Below are 19,497 nucleotides of genomic sequence, written 5' to 3'. Positions count from 1 at the left end.
GGCTACCATATTGGACAGCACAGCTATAAATAATAGTGAAAATACTTCCCTTGCGTATCAACCTTGTGCCATCTCTAACTTATTTCTAAGTCACAGGGTATTGGTATGGAAAAATGAGTGATCTGAAAAATGTCTTTGATCTACTGTTAAGTGAGTAAAGTGGACCACAAAGCACTGTGTGTAACATGAGCCTATTTCTTGTTAAATAAGTTAAAAGAAAGAAAAAACATAGGTATATACGTGTGCGTGTACACACACACACACACACACACACACACAGAGAAAAACATCTGGAGAGAGATAAACCAGAATGTCACCTGAGTTTTGGATTATGAGTGATTTTTCACTTCCTTTTTGCAATGACTGATTTTTTAAAAATAAATATGCTTTTTATAATCAGAAAAAAACAGCAAAACTATTTTCATGTAGAAAAAAATGGAGTTCATGCAGAATAATTCTGGATTACTCTGTCTTATGAGATTTTCTCTTGTTTAATTCTCCCTCCTGCATCAAAGATGAGAGTGAGGGGCGGAGAGCTCATCCGCCCACAGGGCATGAGGGCAAATGGTATTTGTGGATTAACTAAACCAAACAGGAAAACAAAGAGCCTTTTTTTTTTTTTTTAAATAACTGACACGCAGAATCAAAGAACGTCCAAGCTTATCTATAAAGTTCTAGGAATCACGGGTCGGCAAACTTTTTCTATAAAGGTCCAGAAAGTAAATATTTTTGGCTTTGAGGGTCATATGGTCTCTATCGCAACTGCTCGACTCTGCCGTTGTTGCACAAAAGCAGCCATTGTTGCACTAAAACAAATGAGCACAGCTGTGTTCCAACAAAACTTCATTTATGGACACTGAAATTTGAATTTTATATAGTTTTCTTGTGCCACGATGTACTATTCTTCTTTTGATGTTTTTTCAACCATTTAAAAATGTAAAAGCCCTTCTTAGCTTGTGTACTACACAAAAATAGGCAATGGGCCAGATTTGGTCCAAGTGCAGTAGTTTACAGGCCCCTGTTATAGATAACAAAGTCTTTTATTTTACAGATGCAGAAACTGAGGCGCAGCAAGGTGAGTGCCTTCCCCGCCGGGACAGAGCTGGTCCGTGGCAGAGTTGGGACCAGGAGGCAGAACTTCCAATGCCCGGTCCAATGCTCTTTCCTTCCCACCACACAAGACCTCACCAGTTAAAATCAAGACTCTTTTAGTCCTGACCATCCAAACACAATTGAAAAAAAATAGTAAGTCAAATTTTAATTAAATTGTGTTCATGGAGATTACTAGAAAATGTTAAGACAAAATATGGTAAATGTGAAATGTTTGTACTCTAGCTGGATTTATAGAGATAAAGAGTTGAAAACTTCTGGTTAATTTTATTTGTATGCATTATTAAGCTGGGCTATTCTGGTTACCGGATGATTCAGGCTATTTTGGTGTAAATTATCAGATTAGTGAAGTAATTATTGCCAAATCCCTTATTCACTTTGGACAATGAACACTAACCACAGTAAAAACAAAACAGACAGGACTCTCACCAAGGTAGGAAACACCTTCCTCCGGGGATATTGTGCCGTACTTGACCATCATCTTCACAAAGTCAATCAACGTTTTCATGATGGTAATCAGCGTTTCTTTCTCTTTTGCCTCTTTTTCTATATAAAAAGACAAAATTTTAAAAAACTACTGGAGTATAGCTTCATCTTTCAATGTCAATTTACGAAGTACAGCATCTTATTGAAAGATTTCGCCCTACGTTTATAGTTAAAATCATGTATACAGACATCTGGTCCCAGACTTAAGATGGTTCAACTTATGGTTTTTCAACTTTACAATGGTGCAAAAATGATATGCATTCAGTAGAAATGGTATGTTGAATTTTCCATTTTGATCCTTTCCCGGACTAGTGATATGTGGTAGTTACTCTTTTGTGATGCTGGGCAGCGGCAGCAAGCTGCAGCAACCAGTCAGCCCAGCGATCACGAGGGTAAACAACTGATACACTTACAACCATTCTGTACCCACATACCCATTCTATTTTTCACTTTCAGTACGCTATTCAATAAATTACATAAGATAGTCAACACTTGACTATAAAATAGGGTTTGTGTTAGATGATTTTGCCTAACTGTAGGCTAACGTTAGTGTTCCAAGCACATTTAGGTTAGGCGAGGCTAAGCTATGACGTTGAGTAGTTTAGGTGTATTAAATGCATTTTCAACTTAGGATATTCTCAACTTACTGATGGGTTTATCAGGTCGTAACCTCATTGTAAGTCGAGGAAGATCTGCATTTAATTTACAAAAAGCCTAAGACTTGATTGGGAATACAGGATAATGTATGGGTATACTGAAATTTTTCAGAAACAGGCGATTATAACTTCTCCAAAAAGGTTTACTTTAATTGAAAATATTTTATTAATAGAGTAGATGATAAAGAGACAGTTTGCAACCAAGATAACATGAACTCAAAAGGAAAGTTAGAAGATTGGTGACCCAACAACTTTTCTCTACTCAACTTTACTCTACTTTTTCTGTACATTTTTGAGGGCAAGAATGATCTGTTTTCATTAACCAAACTTCATATTTGAAATAAGAACACACACGTATCTTTATGTTTTAAATGTTAGGTTGATTTTTTAACAATAGTATATACTGTTTCCTAAACTTTATTTCATTTAAAAGAATTTATACATATAGTAAAAATATTCCAATAGTACAGAAGTAAATAACAGTGAAAGTAACATTCTCTTCCTCCTCGCCAACTCCTATTCCCTATAGGTAACCACTGTTCAGTTTCTCGGGAACTCTTCATATCTAACACACTATTCTGCATCTTGATAAAACCAGATGGCCAAGGATTCCATAGCAGTTCAGTAGATGTATCAATTCTAAAATCAGAAAAAAATCCATTTCCATTTTTGAAGAAAAGAAAAACTAAGATGCTAGAGGAGAGCCCATTTTCCCTATTCTTTTAGCTGCCTTGAAGGATTTTCTCTAAATATTCCTAGCCCTTCTCCCCCCATCTTTTCATCCTCCCCACAGATGTGGTTGGTAGGCAATAGCCATTGGTTTATATTTCTTGACTGATCAGATTTGGAATCTTTCTTCTTTCCACTCCCCTGGAACAGCAGAAGGCAGGGATCTGAGAAAAGTGTCTGCTTTGCAGATTCAAATTATCCCTGAGATTGGCTGTTCTAAGAGCTAAACTGACAAGCAGGGAGTGAGCAAGCCCATTGTTGGCTCTTACACTAATCTATACTCTACAACTCAATATTTTTTTTTGTTTTTTTTTTTTTGGTGAGGAAGATTGACCCTGAGCTAACATCTGTGCCAATCTTCCTCCATTTTGTATGTGAGACACTGCCCCAACATGGCTTGATGAGTGGTGTGTAGGTCTGCGCCTGGGATCTGAACCTGAGAACCCCTGGCCACTGAAGCAGAGTGCGTGAACTTAACCACTACGCCACCTGCCAGCCCCTATAGCTCAATCTTTTTTTATCGGTATCAGACATACTTTGGTTTTCTACCTGCTTTATTATTTCTCAATTGGTTCAGACCTTGGGTGAGAAAGATGAGTACTATCAAAGACCTCAGTGTAAGTATTTAAATTAAAATTCTATAAAAATAAAGGCAATAAGGAATGAGATGAAGGAAATTGAAGGATAAAAACACATAAAATAAAGGACATTCCATATAGTGGAATCCTAAAAATACCATAAAAATTACAAGGTTGGGACAGAAGAATGTGGGGGAAGAGATGCTGGAAAAGTGCTGGTAAATAACTTCAGCCAACACGTTACTTACTCAAGGTCACATCCATATAGGTATTTGGTATCATGCTGAGGCTCTGCACTGACAAGAAGTGACTCACCAGGATGACAGAGGTTCTGAGCCACGCATCTGCCAACCAATGGGGCAAGATGGCTCAGAATGGACCCTCAAGATGTACAAGCCCTGCAGACACCAGAAGAGGGGCCAGTGCCATCTGGGCAATGTCTGGAATTGAAAGACAAAGCATGTTCTGCAGAAATGAAAGCTCACTCTAAGGTCACTTCTTGGGGGAAATATGTTACAATTATAGAAATCTTGATTACAAATGTTCGATGTGGGGCTGAATCATTGAACAAGGAGAAGAAAAGCCGTAAGGCAGTGTAGGGCATCTGTCTGGACAGTAACAACAACAGAAACTTTGCCCGTTATTATCCTCCATGCAGATTAACGAAAAATAAACATGAACTGAAATCTTCACTTAACTTATTTTGGTGCACATATAAGAGAAAAGAGCAAGACACCTTAAGGACTTTTTTTTTTTAAAAAAAACCATTTTCCAAGTGTGCTTTGGGCTCCTGACCTCCTCTAGTCCAAGGTTTATTTCACTTTAACTCATTCGAAGACTGAAGATGAAAATGTCTAAAAAGCAAATTCTGAATCATTTAAAAAATGATAAATTATGTTCCACACATTGTTCCCACTAAGAGAGGATAATAAATAAAGCCGTTTTAAAAAAAAGATTTGCAACAAGAGTTGAGGCTGAGCTGGGTCAGCCCAGGGACACTGATTCATCTCCACGTCTGCACAAGGTTCCCTCTAATACCATGAACACAGCACATGTTCCATAGTTGTTTGTTGAACAAACAAATGAACCCTCTGTTAACAAGAAGATTAAATTATCCAGACACTCCACCTTTCCTGATTAGCCTTTACTAAATGTTTCCATGACTAGTATGCTTGAAAAAAATCCATGTGAACTCTTTTCCCTGAGGCCACAATATATATCATTGAGGATTGCATTTGGAAACTGAAAACAGGAAGAAAAAGAAACCCACCCACACATTTCCTGGAATGACTGTTTCTGTTCCACATGGTCAGAAAACAGTGTTTACCTGAATCGATACTTTTCAGGAGTGCATAGAAGTTTGGGAAATATTGAAGTTCCTCGAAGCTGTCTTCATTGTAGGTTTTAGTGCTCCTTTCCAAGCCATTCGTCGAAGTTAAAGTGTTAGATACTGTTTCATCATTTTCTCCATTAGTAAAACCATCTTGAATTGCCGCCATTGGAGTCTCCAGTGGGGAAAGAATCAATAAAAAAATAAACATTTTGTTAGAACTAATGACACTCCAGCTTGATTCTTTCCTCTGTGCTACCCTTGAATGTGAAGTGCAAGGATACCTCCTCCTGTGCAAGCTCTTGCAGGCATCTGGGCATCTAGTCACATGGAAAGGTCATTGGAACTTACAGACAGGTGCTTCACCTGAAGACCCTAGCCCCTGTTCAGGGGAGACTAGACAGGGAATTTCTAGCTTCCCGTTCTGGCCAACTTCCCCTCTATCAGTCTTCATGAGTGTCTCCTTGTAAAATTGCCTTTCACCAAGGAGAGGAACTTTGAGGTCACAGAATCTATGGTGTCAAGATCAGTGTCAGAATATCTAACACTAGCAGAGCAGTCACACCTTGGGGACTTCTCAGTGACATTTTAAGGGCTGTCTGGAAAAGTACACAAGACTTTCCCCCAGAACTGATTTGTGTCCAGTGTTCCCCATCTTAGTTAATGAGCCATTGTCCATTCAGTGAACTAGACAAAAATTTAAGAGTCTTTCGTGCCTCTTCCTCTTCCCTTCCCGCATCCAATCCATCAGTAGTCTTGTTGGCCCTACTTTCAAAATTTATCCCAAATTTGTACATTTCTCTCTTTCTCAACTACCCCATTCTAGTCCAAGCTGCCTTCATCTCTTACCTTCTAGCTGGTACACGACTCGTCTCCAATCTATTCCCAACACTGCCTTTTCCATGTTGTAGCCAGTTATCTTTTTAAAAGTATGGTCATGTGACTCCTTTGCTTAAAATCCTTCAGTGTTTTCCCATAGCTCTTATGATAAAGATCAGAATCCACACATGGCTTAGAGGGCCCTGCCTGGCTTGGCCCGGGGCCACTTCCCCAGTCTCATCTCTCATTGCTCTCTCTGTGCTAGCGACACTGTCCTTGTTTCAGTGACTTGGATACTCCACATATCCTTCTCTACATGTTGCCTCTCATGTTCCACAAGTTAACTCCTATTCAGCCTTTGGTTTTTGCCTCAAGTCATTTCCTCGGGGAAGCCTCCCCTGAGCCCAAGTCCAGGACGAGTTCGTTTTTTTTTTTGGTAAGGAAGACTCGCCCTGAAATAACATCTGTTGCCAATCTTCCTCTTTTTTTTGCTTGAGGAAGATTAGCCCTGAGCTAACATCTGTGCCAATCTTCCTCCATTTTGTATGTGGGTCACCACCACAACATGGCTGATGAGTGGTGTAGGTCCACGCTTGGGATCAAAACCGGGCTGAACCCGGGCTGCTGAAGCAGAGCATGCCAAACTCAACCACCATGCCACGGGGCTGGCCCCAGGATAGGTTCCTTTTTTATGAGATCTCATAGAACCATGTTTCTTTCCTTAGAACACTTAGAGCAATTGTAATTAAAACATGTGACTATTTGAAGACCATCTACTTCTTCCATTAGACTGTAAGCTTCATGAAAGCAGGGATTATGTCTCTTTATATGAGCATTGTCTCCCCAGTGCTTGATACATAGTTAGTACCTCAATAAATATTTATTGAAAGAATATTTCAGGGGCCAGCCCTGTGGCATAGTGGTTAAGTGCGTGCGCTCCACTGCTGGCGGCCCGGGTTCGGATCCCGGCGCCTACTGACACACCGCTTGTCAGGCCATGCTGTGGCGGTGTCCCACATCAAGTGGAGAAAGATGGGCATGGATGTTAGCTCAGGGCCAGTCTTCCTCAGCAAAAAGAGGAGGATTGGCATGGATGTTAGCTCAGGGCTGATCTTCCTCACAAAAAATAAATAAATAAAAAACCAAAAAACTTCAAAAAAAAAAGAATATTTCATTTGCGCTGATGCATTTAGACAGCGTGAGTGAACAGGTCAAGCACATGGACATTTTAAAGATGGGTAAATGAGGACTACATACTGGGAGCGAAGAATCGTGAAAATAGCCATTCAGTTTCAGTTCAGAGTGGTAAGCTTGAGTGAAAGTCAAGAGTTCTTTGATAAATCTAGAAAGCTTTTTTTAGAGTCAGTGGATTTTCAAAAGCTGTTTAGAAAGATGAAAGCTGGTGGGGATTGGAAGCAGGGAGAGTCAAGGGGAGCTTTTAAGCTATCTAGTAAAGAAGGAAAATCCAGACCCAATTTCTGTTTCTTAGCCTCCTCTAAAACAGGACCATAAGCCTATATAGTCTTTTTCTTTGTATTTGGGATAGGATGTTGGAGGAGACGAGCAGCGTTGGGGTCTGGGTGCTCTGGTGGAGAAAACCAAAGGACAGGTGAGGAGTCTGATATCCTCCCATTTCCTCCTATGATCAGCTCCATTTAGAGTTTTAAAAGGAGGTCAAGGAGGGCAGACAGATTCCAGTAGCTTGGCTGATGCCAAAGAAAAGATTAAGAGGCACAGAGACCAGCAGGGAGAAAGAAGGATGAATGACTGGTTCAAGTAAATGATGACAGACAGGCCTCTGAACCAATGAAAAGAGGAGGGAGCAGGTGGAAGAGTACAGGGCGGGACAGACAGGCAGCAGCAGGCAACCAGCTCTGGGGAATAGAAAAGCTGGTGTGGCCGAGGATCAGATCAACCTGAATTTCTTTTCTTGGGGTTCTGGGGGCAGATGATGACATTCACTGTGAACAGAAGTTGGATACCAAAAGAGCTGTGAAATATCTGGTTCCAGTAGACTGGAATTACACAAATAGTTGTTATGCACAATAACCATTTCACATAATATGTGTTATTCTACTGTGGGGTATAAGACAGAATCTTTACTATGTAACACAATATAACATGTATGTTTAAATTATTTTCAAAGTAGAGTTCATTTGTATCTTTTCATTTATTGGTATTTCATGAATATATATTTTAAGTGGGCTAAAAATGTCACATATCCCAAATCTGCTTTGGGACCAAGTGAGGTATTAATTATACACAGGTTGTATTAATTATATACAAATACAAGTAGACACACACACACATCCATGCACATGCATATACACACATCCACAACGTACACATATACATTCACATATACATACCACTTTCTCTGGTATTTTCCCAGCCTGGCTTTCAGTTCTGCTTGTGGGTTTATCGGGTTCCTCTTCATAATTGTTGGCTTCCTTTGAGATCAATTTTTGTAAAACCTCAGCTACTTCATCTTCCAGTGTGTGTGCCTGGCTTTCTGTGATCTGTTATAAACATATATAACTGTTATTCCCATTTTTGTGATTAAAAAATCTAGACTAGGGCCAGCCCCAGTGGCCTAGTGGTTAAGTTCATCATGCTCTGCTACAGCAGCCTGGGTTTGGTTCCTGGGTGCAGACCTACGCTGCTCTGTTAGTGGCCATGCTGTGCTGGTGGCCCACATACTAAACAACAAGAGGAAGATTGGCATGGATGTTAGCTCAGGATGAATCTTCTTCAGCAAACAAAACAAAACAAAACAAAACAAAACAAAACCAATCTAGACTAAACTCTGTAGTTGAATACATATTTTTAGAGAATCTTCTGGTCACTCTTTCTGGACAACCCCTGTTTATGCCTGTACTAGTTGCTGGCTGTTACTGTGACTACCCAGCACTCTTTGGGCCCCCTGGGCAAGTGGTCAGTCCTGTCCGTTGGAACCCGTGGAACACACTCACTTTGAGAAACATCTTGAGGGTTGTTTCTCACCCTCAGTGGCAGGTCATGGTCAGGTAATGTAAACTTGCAAGTTTAATACCCGAATAAAGCCTGCCAGGGTTGTGCTAGGGCTGGGGGCCAAGATGAGCAGGGTCAAATCGGATTGCTTAGAGTTTCCCAAATATTGCTTGCCCTTGCTCATGTTATTTCCTCCTCACATCACACGTCTTTTACTTCTGCTGGTTAAATCCTAACCATCCTTTTAAGCTAACTTCAAACACCTCCTTCTCTGAAGCTTTTCCTTATTGCCCAACTGGATATAATCCATCCTCTGGCATGCTGAACTGCTCTTATGGTTCTTATGCTGCTTCCACCATAGGCACGTGTGTACTTGACTAGTTCTACGGATAGACCATACATTCCTAGAGGGAAAGAATGTTGCCTTACTTGTCCTCAAAACCTACGGTGCCTAGTATAAAGTAGATGCATTGTAAGCATTTGGCTACTTGAATCTCATGGCTTGGCTTCTTAGCATATTCCAAACTGTACTAAGAATTGGGTTTATTCTCATGCATGACTTACTAGGCCAAGATTCAGCAGTTTAGAAACGATCTTGTCAAACACTCTTCTGTCATTTTCCTCATAAATCCTGGTAGCAATTTTCTGGACAATGTCTTCAGCAGTTAAAGGTGTTCCATCTAGTTGATGAAGGCCATCTGGATCATCTAGACAGAGCAATCACAGTTTCACATCATAGTGATCACAGACATTTCATGGATCATATTACAGTCATATGTCACTTAGTGATGGGGATACGTTCTGAGAAATGCGTCATTAGGCAATTTCGTCATTGTGCGAACATCAGAGAGTGTACTTACACAAACCTAGGTGGTATAGTATACTGCACACCTAGGCTATATGGTACTAATCTTATGGCACCAGCACCGTGTATGTGGTCCGTCATTGACCGAAATGTCATTATGTAGCACATGACTGTATATGATCTATACCTTGCTCTTGTATACTCAGATGTTTGGAATATATCTATGGTCCTGCTTGGTCCACATAAACTCTTGGTTTGAAATAAAATTTGACTTGAAGTTAAGAACCTAGGATGATAATGGAAATTCTGAAAGCTTCTTATGTGGTTACAAGAGGAAGGAAGATCTGAAGACAACACAAAAGGCCACTCCAGTTTTTATTCTAATAATACAAACAATATTATACTTTTAATTATTATTGTATGCCGTACTTATATAGCATGCCATACTGTTCAAAGCACCCTTCTATCTATTATATGGTTTGATATTCCATTTCCATACAAGGAGTATATTGGTACTATTTGTACATGTATTCCCTTTGCTGGCAAATTCCTGGGCTGAGGGTGGGGGAAACCGCCTCACACCTAGAACCAGAGAGTGTGTACTGAAGATTTTATGACTTACCTGGAATAAATATTTACGTATCAGAGTGCCTTTATGTAAGACAGATTAATGTGATAAGCCCCTTTCTCCAGAGAATAGGGAACTTATTTTAGGTGCCTGGAATTTAAACTTTTAAAATGTGACAACAGATTTGCACAAAGCAATATGTAAATCTCTGCAGAGAAACTTGCAAATCTGTATGCTTGGCTGTCCTGGGAATACATTTGGCAGCACTACTTTGGACTAAAGCAAGGGCCCGCCCTGAGGGAAAGGGAGCATACAGTAGAGTTGGTGGTGAGGAAGCATTGTATCATGTCCATGGAGAACTCCTGGGAATCAATTGGTCTCTTTTCAGCTATACCACATGAAGCAATATATTAATATGTGCAAGTTTACAAGGCACTCAACTCTCCCTGTCACCTCTAGGCAGACTAGAAAGATCAGAATTTTAGCCCCAGTGACACCACTATGTATCCCTGGACCCCTGTAAAGGAAGATCCTAGGATTATCTATTTCATGGAATTATTGTGAGGATCAGATGAAGTAAGATGTAAATGCACCTTTGAAGTTGCAAAGTACTATATGAAACCTAATTACAATATTATATGAAAGCTAATTATTATTATCTACAGTGGATTTGTACCTGAAATAAAAGAATTGCAATTATCTTCCAGAGACAATAGAAATTAAGTCCCTGGCCAGATTCTGCCCCAATAATTCTGATTATATTCACTCTAGGGAAGAAGAACCTAGTATTTCTATTGATTCTGTCCTTTTCTTCCATGGGGGGTTCAAATAAGGAATTCCTCTCAGGGCCTTTCTTCCAGACTCTATGGAGATGGAGGTATATGCAGCCTCGGGCAGAACATCTTGTTGTTTGAAAAGAAGCTTAGGAAGCTTAGGGGTAGAGTGATTATACACAGAGGACTGGAAGTTCCCTGACAGTATATTATTGCTGAGCTGTCAGCCAATCCATGAGCTGTGAGCCCTTTGAGCCCTGTGGGCCAGTGACTAATAAGCAGAAAAACCCCTAAAAAAAACCCCGCAAAATAAGTTCCCCTCCTAGCTGAATAAAAATTGGGTTCATCATCCATTTTTTCACAAGCGGAGACTCACTATCATTCAGGTCTGATTTTTCCATTTATAGGTTGCAACACAGACTCTTGGGAATATGTGGAGCAGAAACTGTCCTGGTCTACACAGAGGTGGAAGAATTTATTTCCCTTCCCACTTGTCCCTCAGGATCTGAAACAGGAAGTATATTGGTTGCCTGCTGGAGCTGGGCAATAACTGAGATGACTGTTTTTCAGTTCATTTACTTCACAACAGGGAGGATGTCAGCAACACTCTGAAGAAATAGCCTCTCTCCTCTGCTGCTCTGCTGTATTCTCTGCAGCCAGGAACTTAGGCCTCCCCTAGTAGAGCTTTGCTAGATGGGGTTAATAGTTGAGCACTTGGGCGTTGCTCCTTACCTTCCACTGATTTCTCCTGGCTCCTCTAAAATGGACAGAATTACTCAGAGTGACTCCTCTACTGCTCATGAAGGGGTATCTCACCCTCCTGTATAGACCCTCAGAGGAAAGCCAAACATGAGTTCAACATTTACAATCTTTTTAAAGCAGCAAAAACATTCTAAATGGATGTAAAAGAGCCATGTTCAAGTCATCATCTTCCCCGTTATGTTTTGAATCCTCAGCATCTAACATGGCACTTGACATTCACTTGTTTAATATATTTTTATTAAAGACAATGTGGGCCAAAACTGGAAACAGAGTAATAATTAGTTGAGGCATGGTCCCTAAGTGCACAGAGTTTATTGACTAGTTCATAGTCGGAAAGCGTAATTGCTCAATGAATATTTGTTTGGTAAATGCACACAGGAGCCCGAAAGCACTGCTTCATAAAAGAAACTTGGAAAAATCCTGAATCACACATACTGTAGAAAACGCTGAAAAGGAGAACTGATGGGCCCTATAGCATAAGCCCATTTGGAGGTTTCCTAAAGGCAGGAAAGTACCTTGCAGAAGTTAGGCTCTCTTGCCCTCCCTTCTGCAATGTAAGCCTGCATGCCTCCGAGGTTCTAGTCACCTCTGTGGTCCCAAACCCTTTGATTCCAACACTTCTAAGGTAGGAGAGGAGACCAGTGATTTACTCATAGATGATTCTCTCCAAGAATCTTCTCTGTAATCTCAAGTGGACTTAAAATGACTCCTAGGGTAAACCTAGAGACCTCAGGACTAGCACTTGGTATTTCTGAACCCGTTTGGGATGCTAACAAAATTTTGAACAATTTAAAAATAAGTTACTCGTTAGTGGTCAGATCACAAAGAGATCTGTGCCTCCGCCTGCGTGTGCAACCAGTTGGACCAAAAAGATTCAGTCCAACAAACATTAGACTATTTTTTAATTTTATTAAATCAAATGGTCAGTTCAGTCAAAGTGGTTGAATCTGTTTTGTTTGTTTGTTTGTTTTTTAGGAAGATTAGCCCTCAGCTAACATCTGTTGCCAATCCTCCTCTTTTTGCTGAAGAAGATTGGCCCTGGGCTAACATTCGTGCCCATCTTCCTCTACTTTATATGTGGGACGCCTGCCACAGCATGGCTTGATAAGCGGTGCATAGGTCCGTACCTGGGGTCTGAACCTGCGAACCCCAGGCCGCTGAAGCAGAGCGCATGACCTTAACCGCTATACCACTGGGTGGGCGGGAATCTGTTTTGTATGCAGCCATGCCCAGTGTCTATTCATTTCTAGTCCAAATATTTTTGGTTAAAAAGTAGAATTCAGGGGAAAAAAACCTAAATTTCCTTGAGTAGTAGGCAATATAAAATGTTTCAAGGGGGCCGGCCCCGTGGGGTGTGGTTAAGTGAGCGCGCTCTGCTGCTGGCGGCCCAGGTTCGGATCCCAGGTGCGCACTGGTGCACCGCTTGTCAGGCCATGCTGTGGCTACATCCCACATAAAGCGGAGGAAGATAGGCACAGATCTTAGCCCAGGGCCAGTCTTCTTCAGCAGAAAGAGGAGGATTGGCATGGATGTTAGCTGAGGGCTGATCTTCCTCACAAAAAAAAAATAAATAAATAAAATAAAATGTTTCAAAATATAAACCATCTCCCCCACCCCATACATGCACAACATACTTCTGAACTCTGCTCAGGCTACGATAACCAATGAAAGTGAAATGTAATTGGTAGTTGTTTTCTGGCAGAGATAATCGGCATAATTCTCTTGTGGACATGGAACAGAATAAGGACATATAAGAAAATCCATAGTCACTCTTAAGCACTGGTTCTCAGAATGGGAAACACACCCTCTTCCTCAATGCCTAGGTACAATAATTCATTTATTCCCTCATGTATTCTTTTATTTGTTCATTTACTCATTCATCAATTCTTTGTTCTTGTGAAGTTTTCAATTTATTTGAGGAGAAAGACATAAAGCATAAGTAGTCACACATAGGAATGTAAAATTATGAACTGCATGAAGTGCCATGAAGGAAAGGAACAAGGTTTCTATCATATCATGTGTGCTGGATAAACCTAGAAAAGCAGACAGAAACCAGTCCATGAAGGACTGTGGAAGCCACATTAAGAATTTTGGTTCTGGGGCCGGCCCCGTGGCTTGGTGGTTAAGTGCACGCGCTCCGATGCTGGTGGCCCGGGTTCGGATCCCGGGCGCGCACCGAGGCACCACTTCTCCGTCCATCCTGAGGCCGAATCCCACATACAGCAACTAGAAGGATGTGCAGCTATGACATACAACTATCTACTGGGGCTTTGGGGGGAAAAATAAATAAATAAAATCTTTAAAAAAAAAAAAAGAATTTTGGTTCTTATCCTAAGAGAAATGGGAATCTACTAATGGGTTTTATGCAAAAGAGTGACATGTTCATATTTGTGTGTTAAAAAGATCACTCTGGCTGCTATTAGAAGACCCATTAGAAGATTCTGCTGTAGTTCAAGTGAGACATGATTGGAGCTTGGACAAGAATGGCGGTGATTGGGGATAGAGAAAAAAAAAATCTGAGAGATGCATAGGAAGTCAAGTCTAGTGGATTAGAATTTGAGAAATGAGGAAAAAGAGGAGTAGTTTGATTCTTAGATTTCTGTCTTGGAATATTGGCTGAGTAGTAGTGCCTTACCTAGAGAAAGAGCCCTCTAAGAGGGCTAGGTTGTAAGGTGGACAGAGATTATGAGTTTAATCTTGGACACATTAATTTTGAGGTGCCTCTGAGACTTCCAAGGGAAGATGTTCAGTAGATGGACGGATATGTATATCTCAGAGAAGTGTGGGCTAGTGATATGAGACATCAGAATATAGATGGTAATTGAAGCCAAGGAAAGACTAGAATGACCTAGAAAGAAAGGATATGGCTAGGAAGAGAACACTGAAAAGGAAGTCAGGGATATTTCCCCTTTGGGGGAGGGTATTTTTTTGATTTAATTATTTGAGAATTATGATATTTTGTTTGTACTAATATTTAAAATAAATTGGACTGTTAAAATGAATTCAGTAACATAAAATATGGATAGTAGATTTAAGTTTTTTTCCAAAGCATCAGTAAAGGAACCTTTAAAGAGAAAATAAAATTTGGGTTTCTGTGGAGCTGGGCCTCACACATTATCAGTAAATTTGGGCTCTATCTCAGTTTTGGTCCTGACTAATAAAGGATTATGAGTGTATAAGAGGTATTTTTAAAATAAAGGACTTTCTCTTAACCCATAATGGGAAACTCCAAGTTAGAGAAAATGGGAAGCAAAAGTTCTTTTTCCTCATTTACCTTGAAATTTATGATCCAGTCCACTCTTAGTAGAATCATAATCATCAATCAGTCTTCGATTCTTGGTTGAATCGACATCTTCCACATTCAATTTATTATCATATGGGGAGCTTCCTATGGATTGTCTTTCTTTCTCAATTTTTTCCTTTTCTGTTATTGCCTTTAGCAGGTTCAAGTTATCAACAAAGGAATAATTGCTTTCACTTGGCTTGTTTTCTGCAATAAAAGTCCCCAAGCCCAACACATCCATTTTAGTTAAGATTTTCATAGCTTACATCATTTAAATTTAATATCATTACAATTTCTTTTTACCTGGAGGGTATGTTTTTTTAATCTTGCCTGCTTCTGCTTCAGCAATCTGTGAAACAAACAGGGGATAGACCTGGTTTTAAATCATTGCTCCACCACTTACCAAGTATGAGAGCTAAATGATTTAATCTCTGTGGGATTTAGTTTTCTTATTTGTGAAATATAGATAATAATTTCTCTCTCAAAGCATTGTTATAGGATTAAATGAGATTTAAAAAAGGGGCAGATGTTCTATAAATATTAACTCCCTTCTATAATATTGGTGAAAGATAAAGGTCTGATAAACAATATTATAATAGAGTGGATGTGATGTTGAGCTCACTGGATTATAATACAGCCAGCTCTGTGTAGTATGCGAAACTCTACGTATATCACTGTCAGGACAGAGAAATTGCCAAAACTGTATTTCTCATCCCAATTTCTGTCAACTTATTATTAAGCTCCTGAGGTTTGTGAATTCAAAGTGGCTAAAATGTCACAGTATAATTACATTAAATAATAATAACTAAAGTAAAATGAAATAACATTTATAATTTTACTTTTGACCTACCTGTTCATTTAAAGGTCTTTCTGCACTTAATTCTCTATTATGTAGGGGTTTGTCTAGAATAAACACACATATAAATTTAGTTGTGCATTGGAAAGACACAATATGTCTTTTATTACATAAAATCTTCAAAAAAGAAAAACAAATATTAAGAGAAATATCTTTGGATGACAGTGAAACAAAAATATATATTAACAAAGATTATCAAGATTGTACAATAACGATGATTATCGATGTAGCCTTGCTTATTTGCCTGGTTTATTTCCTGAGTTAATAGAATTACACTTTTTTTCCTAACCAGAAATCTAACATATAGTTCTAACACTTGGTTTACCAGCTGTTTTCAACTAGACAGAGCATAATTTGAATTGGCATTATTGGCACGTTAAAAGTCTTTTATCATACACTGCACTTGTTATGAATAGAGTATCTGAGAATGGTTGCAAGACAACTAGAAAAAAACCCAAGTCATTTTATTAGGTTTAAAAGCCACCCCCCACTCCCCAGTTTCAAAATAAGATCTTTCATAACGACCATGTTATTCCTCTATCATTTAAAAAGTAGGGGGAAAATCTGTCTTCTGCCTCTAAATTCAAACTGATTTCTCTGTCAATATGCACGGATATAATTTGATCAGAAAATGAGGCAAGGTGATTTACAGCTCTCGGATTATGCCAAGTTTTACCTTTTCGTGGCGAAATAAAAGAGAGGTGGGAAGGAAAGTGTCTGCGTACCTTGGCTGCCTCCCGGTTTGGGGAAAGCTTGAATTGGGCTGCTGTGGAGCACCAACACCAGAATCCAAGTGCCGGTCCAAAGGAACCCCATTCTTCCACGCTTGGCTCAGAAACAGCCTGGCGCCGGGCTCCCGAAGCTGTAGCTTTTGTTATGAATGAAAAGGAGGAGTAAAAACAGGAAGAAGGAGGGTGCAGGGAGGGAGAGTGGGGGGGACCGGCGGTCGGTGGAGCTCTGCGCGGCTAGGGAGTAAAGGGATTAGAAAGGCTCGGGGCTCGGGCGTCAGGTCTTCAGGTGGAAGAGAGCGCTGTCCGCGCTGTGGGTGCTGAAGTTCCTGTGACGCGGAGCCGGCCGCGGGTCGGCTAGGGCGTAGCCTTACTCTCCCTCCTTGAGAGGAAGTGAGGAAGAAAGCGCATGCTCGCTGAGATCCAGAGGCGGGAAGGGATGGCGTCAGCGACTCCAAAGCTACTCCAATCCCTGGGAATGGAAGGGGGAGGGGCGACAGACCTGCTAGCGTATTTTCTTGCCGCAGTCCTAGGGGTGCTCCTGTGCTCAGGGTCACCTGGATTGCTGTAAACTTGGAAATCACTGACATAACCTCCCAAGTAAACGTCACCTCAAGGACCAAATGCCTTCTCTGCCCGAGCACCTGTCAAGGAGAGTTAGATAACCTTGTGTGAAGAGTTCTGTTTTGGGATTATTCTGGGATATCTGCTCCAGAATCCCTTCTTTCCATTCTACCTCCTGCACCCAAAAGGTAGATATAATTCTTATATCCTTAGAAAAGCCCTGCCTTTTGTGATTTGGGTTGACATACCAAGCATCGTTTGGTGCTCTTCTTTGTGTCTCAGCTCTAGGGAGTCTTTTGAATTGGGAAATTCAAGGAACATTCTTTCAAATAGTCCGATTGCTGCAACACACTCTCACTCTCCTAGATGCTGAAACAGAACTAAAAAATCATTGCCTGTTCCCCTAAGAGTGAATGTCCTCATCAGTGTTACGTAGGTGAGTAGCAAGGGCCAGGTTCATTCTAAAATTTCCCCTTTCCCCCCAAGGGGATATCTCGCCTTTCACGACTACCAAACAATAGACGACAACAACAACAACAACAACAACAACTGTACTTTTGTAAAATTCTTCCCCAGAATTCAATTATGCCTATGGACCTGGCTGTTCTAGGGGTCCTTGAAGAGAAGAGATAGTCATGAAAAGCATTTTATATCATAACTAGGTCAGGGAGGTGCTTCCTATATTCTGAGAATATTCCCAGAAGCCTAACATTATTGTATAAAAGGAGCTATCAAAAGACTTGGTAAATGATGAATACAAGCAAGACTAATGTGAGCAGGGTGCTGAGTAAGTTCTTTAGTCTCTGATTTTTAGACAGAGCTTGGACCCTTTCCTTTGCTCTGTGGCATGCTGGGAACCAGTCTGAATAAAGACCAAAGAGGAGGATTCAGCACAATCAGGCCTTTGATTTCTGCACCCTTGCTTTTCGAGGAGCAAGTTAGTTATTCAAGTCCTTAAAAACAAACAAACAAACAAGCTAACAAACAAATCTCCCTCATTCTGGAAGTTTTTGAGTTTGGAAGTCACTCAAATACTTCCTTTAAGAATCTAAAGAGTACTTTTAATCCAACAGCTACTTCAAAACAAATAGTTGTTTCTTGGCAGCGATAACATAACATCATTATCCCAGCATACTGCATTCAAAAAATTAAGTCACAATTTAAAATCCCAGCTGAGTGAAGGGTAAATTTCCTCTTCTTTAAAGCAGAGATGGCAGGCTCTGCCTACCTCCTAATGTTATTGTGGAGATCAAATGGGTACATGTTTTGATCAAGTTATTTTGATGCCGGGAATATTTTGACACAGCCTAAAAATAAGTCATGAAATGTTTTCAGCTTTTAAGAAACATTACTGAATATTATGTGATATACCCATTCACCAATCCTAAGACTCACTCTATTGCTGACTGAATCCCTCAGCCTCACTCTATGCTTTGTCCTGTTCCTGACTCACACCTCCCCTCAAAATATGTTTGCAGCTGGGAGAGGCTCAGGATGAGATGAAGGTAAGGGATGGCTATCGAGCACATTGCGTTGCTTGCAAAAATAAAAAAGGTATTTGACCATTCTCTGCCATTTGGCCTCAATGTGACTGTGTTAAATGGATACTAAATCTAGGAACATTTTATGTTTCTGATCAAATGAGCTGTGGACCACTGAGGAAACTTTGAGGCATGAATTAGTCTACATTCCTCAGTCTTATGGATGCTTCTGCTTGACTTAGTATAGGCCTATGAAGGGAGTAATCCTATGTTTCATTCATTCATTCATTTAACAGATGTTTATTGAGCACTTGAAATGTACCAGGTATTGAGATAATTGTTGGGTATACAAAGACAAATAAGATATGCTCACTGCTGGTCTTATAGCCTAACAGAAAGGACTGTGATTATAACAGCAAAAACAACAACAACCACAACTATTTGCTGAATAGGTTTCGTGTACTACACATTGATCTCATTTAAATATAAGTGAACCAATAAGCACAAGAGTGTATTATGGGTTCCCTGTTGTATGTGCAGAGTTCAGGTGAGGTGCAAATAATGGAACGGATAGTCAGGAAAGATTTCAAAGAGAAGATGTCTTTTTTCATAATAATAAAAAGGTTAAAATATTTGATTATTGTATGTAAGCACCATATAAACTTTGAATAATATCAAAAATATATGTTGAAATTATAAAAACAAGTGTCTTTGACATAGATCAGGTTATCATGGAATAGACAACAGGCAATGCAAATTGAGTTTGTTAATACTGCTTGTGCATATGTCAACACACACATGGATTGATTGTCATGTGCTCATTCACTGGTAGAGAAGATGCCTTTTGAGCTGAGTCTTGAAGATAGAGACATTTGAAGAATGTTTTTATTTATTATAGTAAAAATTGTTATATTAATTATTATTGCATATTTTATTATAGAAAATTTCAAACACACACAAAAGTAGAGAAAATATTGAAGTGAGCTCCCATAAATTCAT

The 19,497-nt window shown here is 39.9% G+C and overlaps 1 protein-coding gene across 2 annotated transcripts in view; it reads right to left on the bottom strand.

The window, feature by feature from the left end:
• SCG3 (secretogranin III) overlaps positions 1-16,801 on the bottom strand; it is a 35,197-nt gene extending 18,396 nt beyond the window's left edge. For both annotated transcript variants that reach the window (XM_004421581.3, XM_087427234.1), the window contains exons 1-8: positions 16,451-16,801; positions 15,720-15,772; positions 15,173-15,218; positions 14,861-15,076; positions 9,243-9,385; positions 8,078-8,227; positions 4,887-5,064; positions 1,540-1,656 (exon numbers count right to left, since the gene is read on the bottom strand). In XM_004421581.3, coding sequence (XP_004421638.1) covers positions 1,540-1,656; positions 4,887-5,064; positions 8,078-8,227; positions 9,243-9,385; positions 14,861-15,076; positions 15,173-15,218; positions 15,720-15,772; positions 16,451-16,541 — 994 coding nt within the window. In that variant the 5' untranslated portion in view covers positions 16,542-16,801. The remainder of the gene's footprint in view (positions 1-1,539; positions 1,657-4,886; positions 5,065-8,077; positions 8,228-9,242; positions 9,386-14,860; positions 15,077-15,172; positions 15,219-15,719; positions 15,773-16,450) is intronic.
• Between the last annotated feature and the right edge of the window lie 2,696 nt (positions 16,802-19,497).

The sequence above is a fragment of the Ceratotherium simum genome, chromosome 3 (genome assembly GCF_057802395.1).
Source record: "Ceratotherium simum simum isolate JZ-2026a chromosome 3, ASM5780239v1, whole genome shotgun sequence".
In the NCBI taxonomy this organism is placed as follows: domain Eukaryota; kingdom Metazoa; phylum Chordata; class Mammalia; order Perissodactyla; family Rhinocerotidae; genus Ceratotherium; species Ceratotherium simum.
The sequence above is the reverse complement of the archived record's forward strand: the minus strand, read 5'-3'. Positions and strand labels throughout refer to the sequence as shown.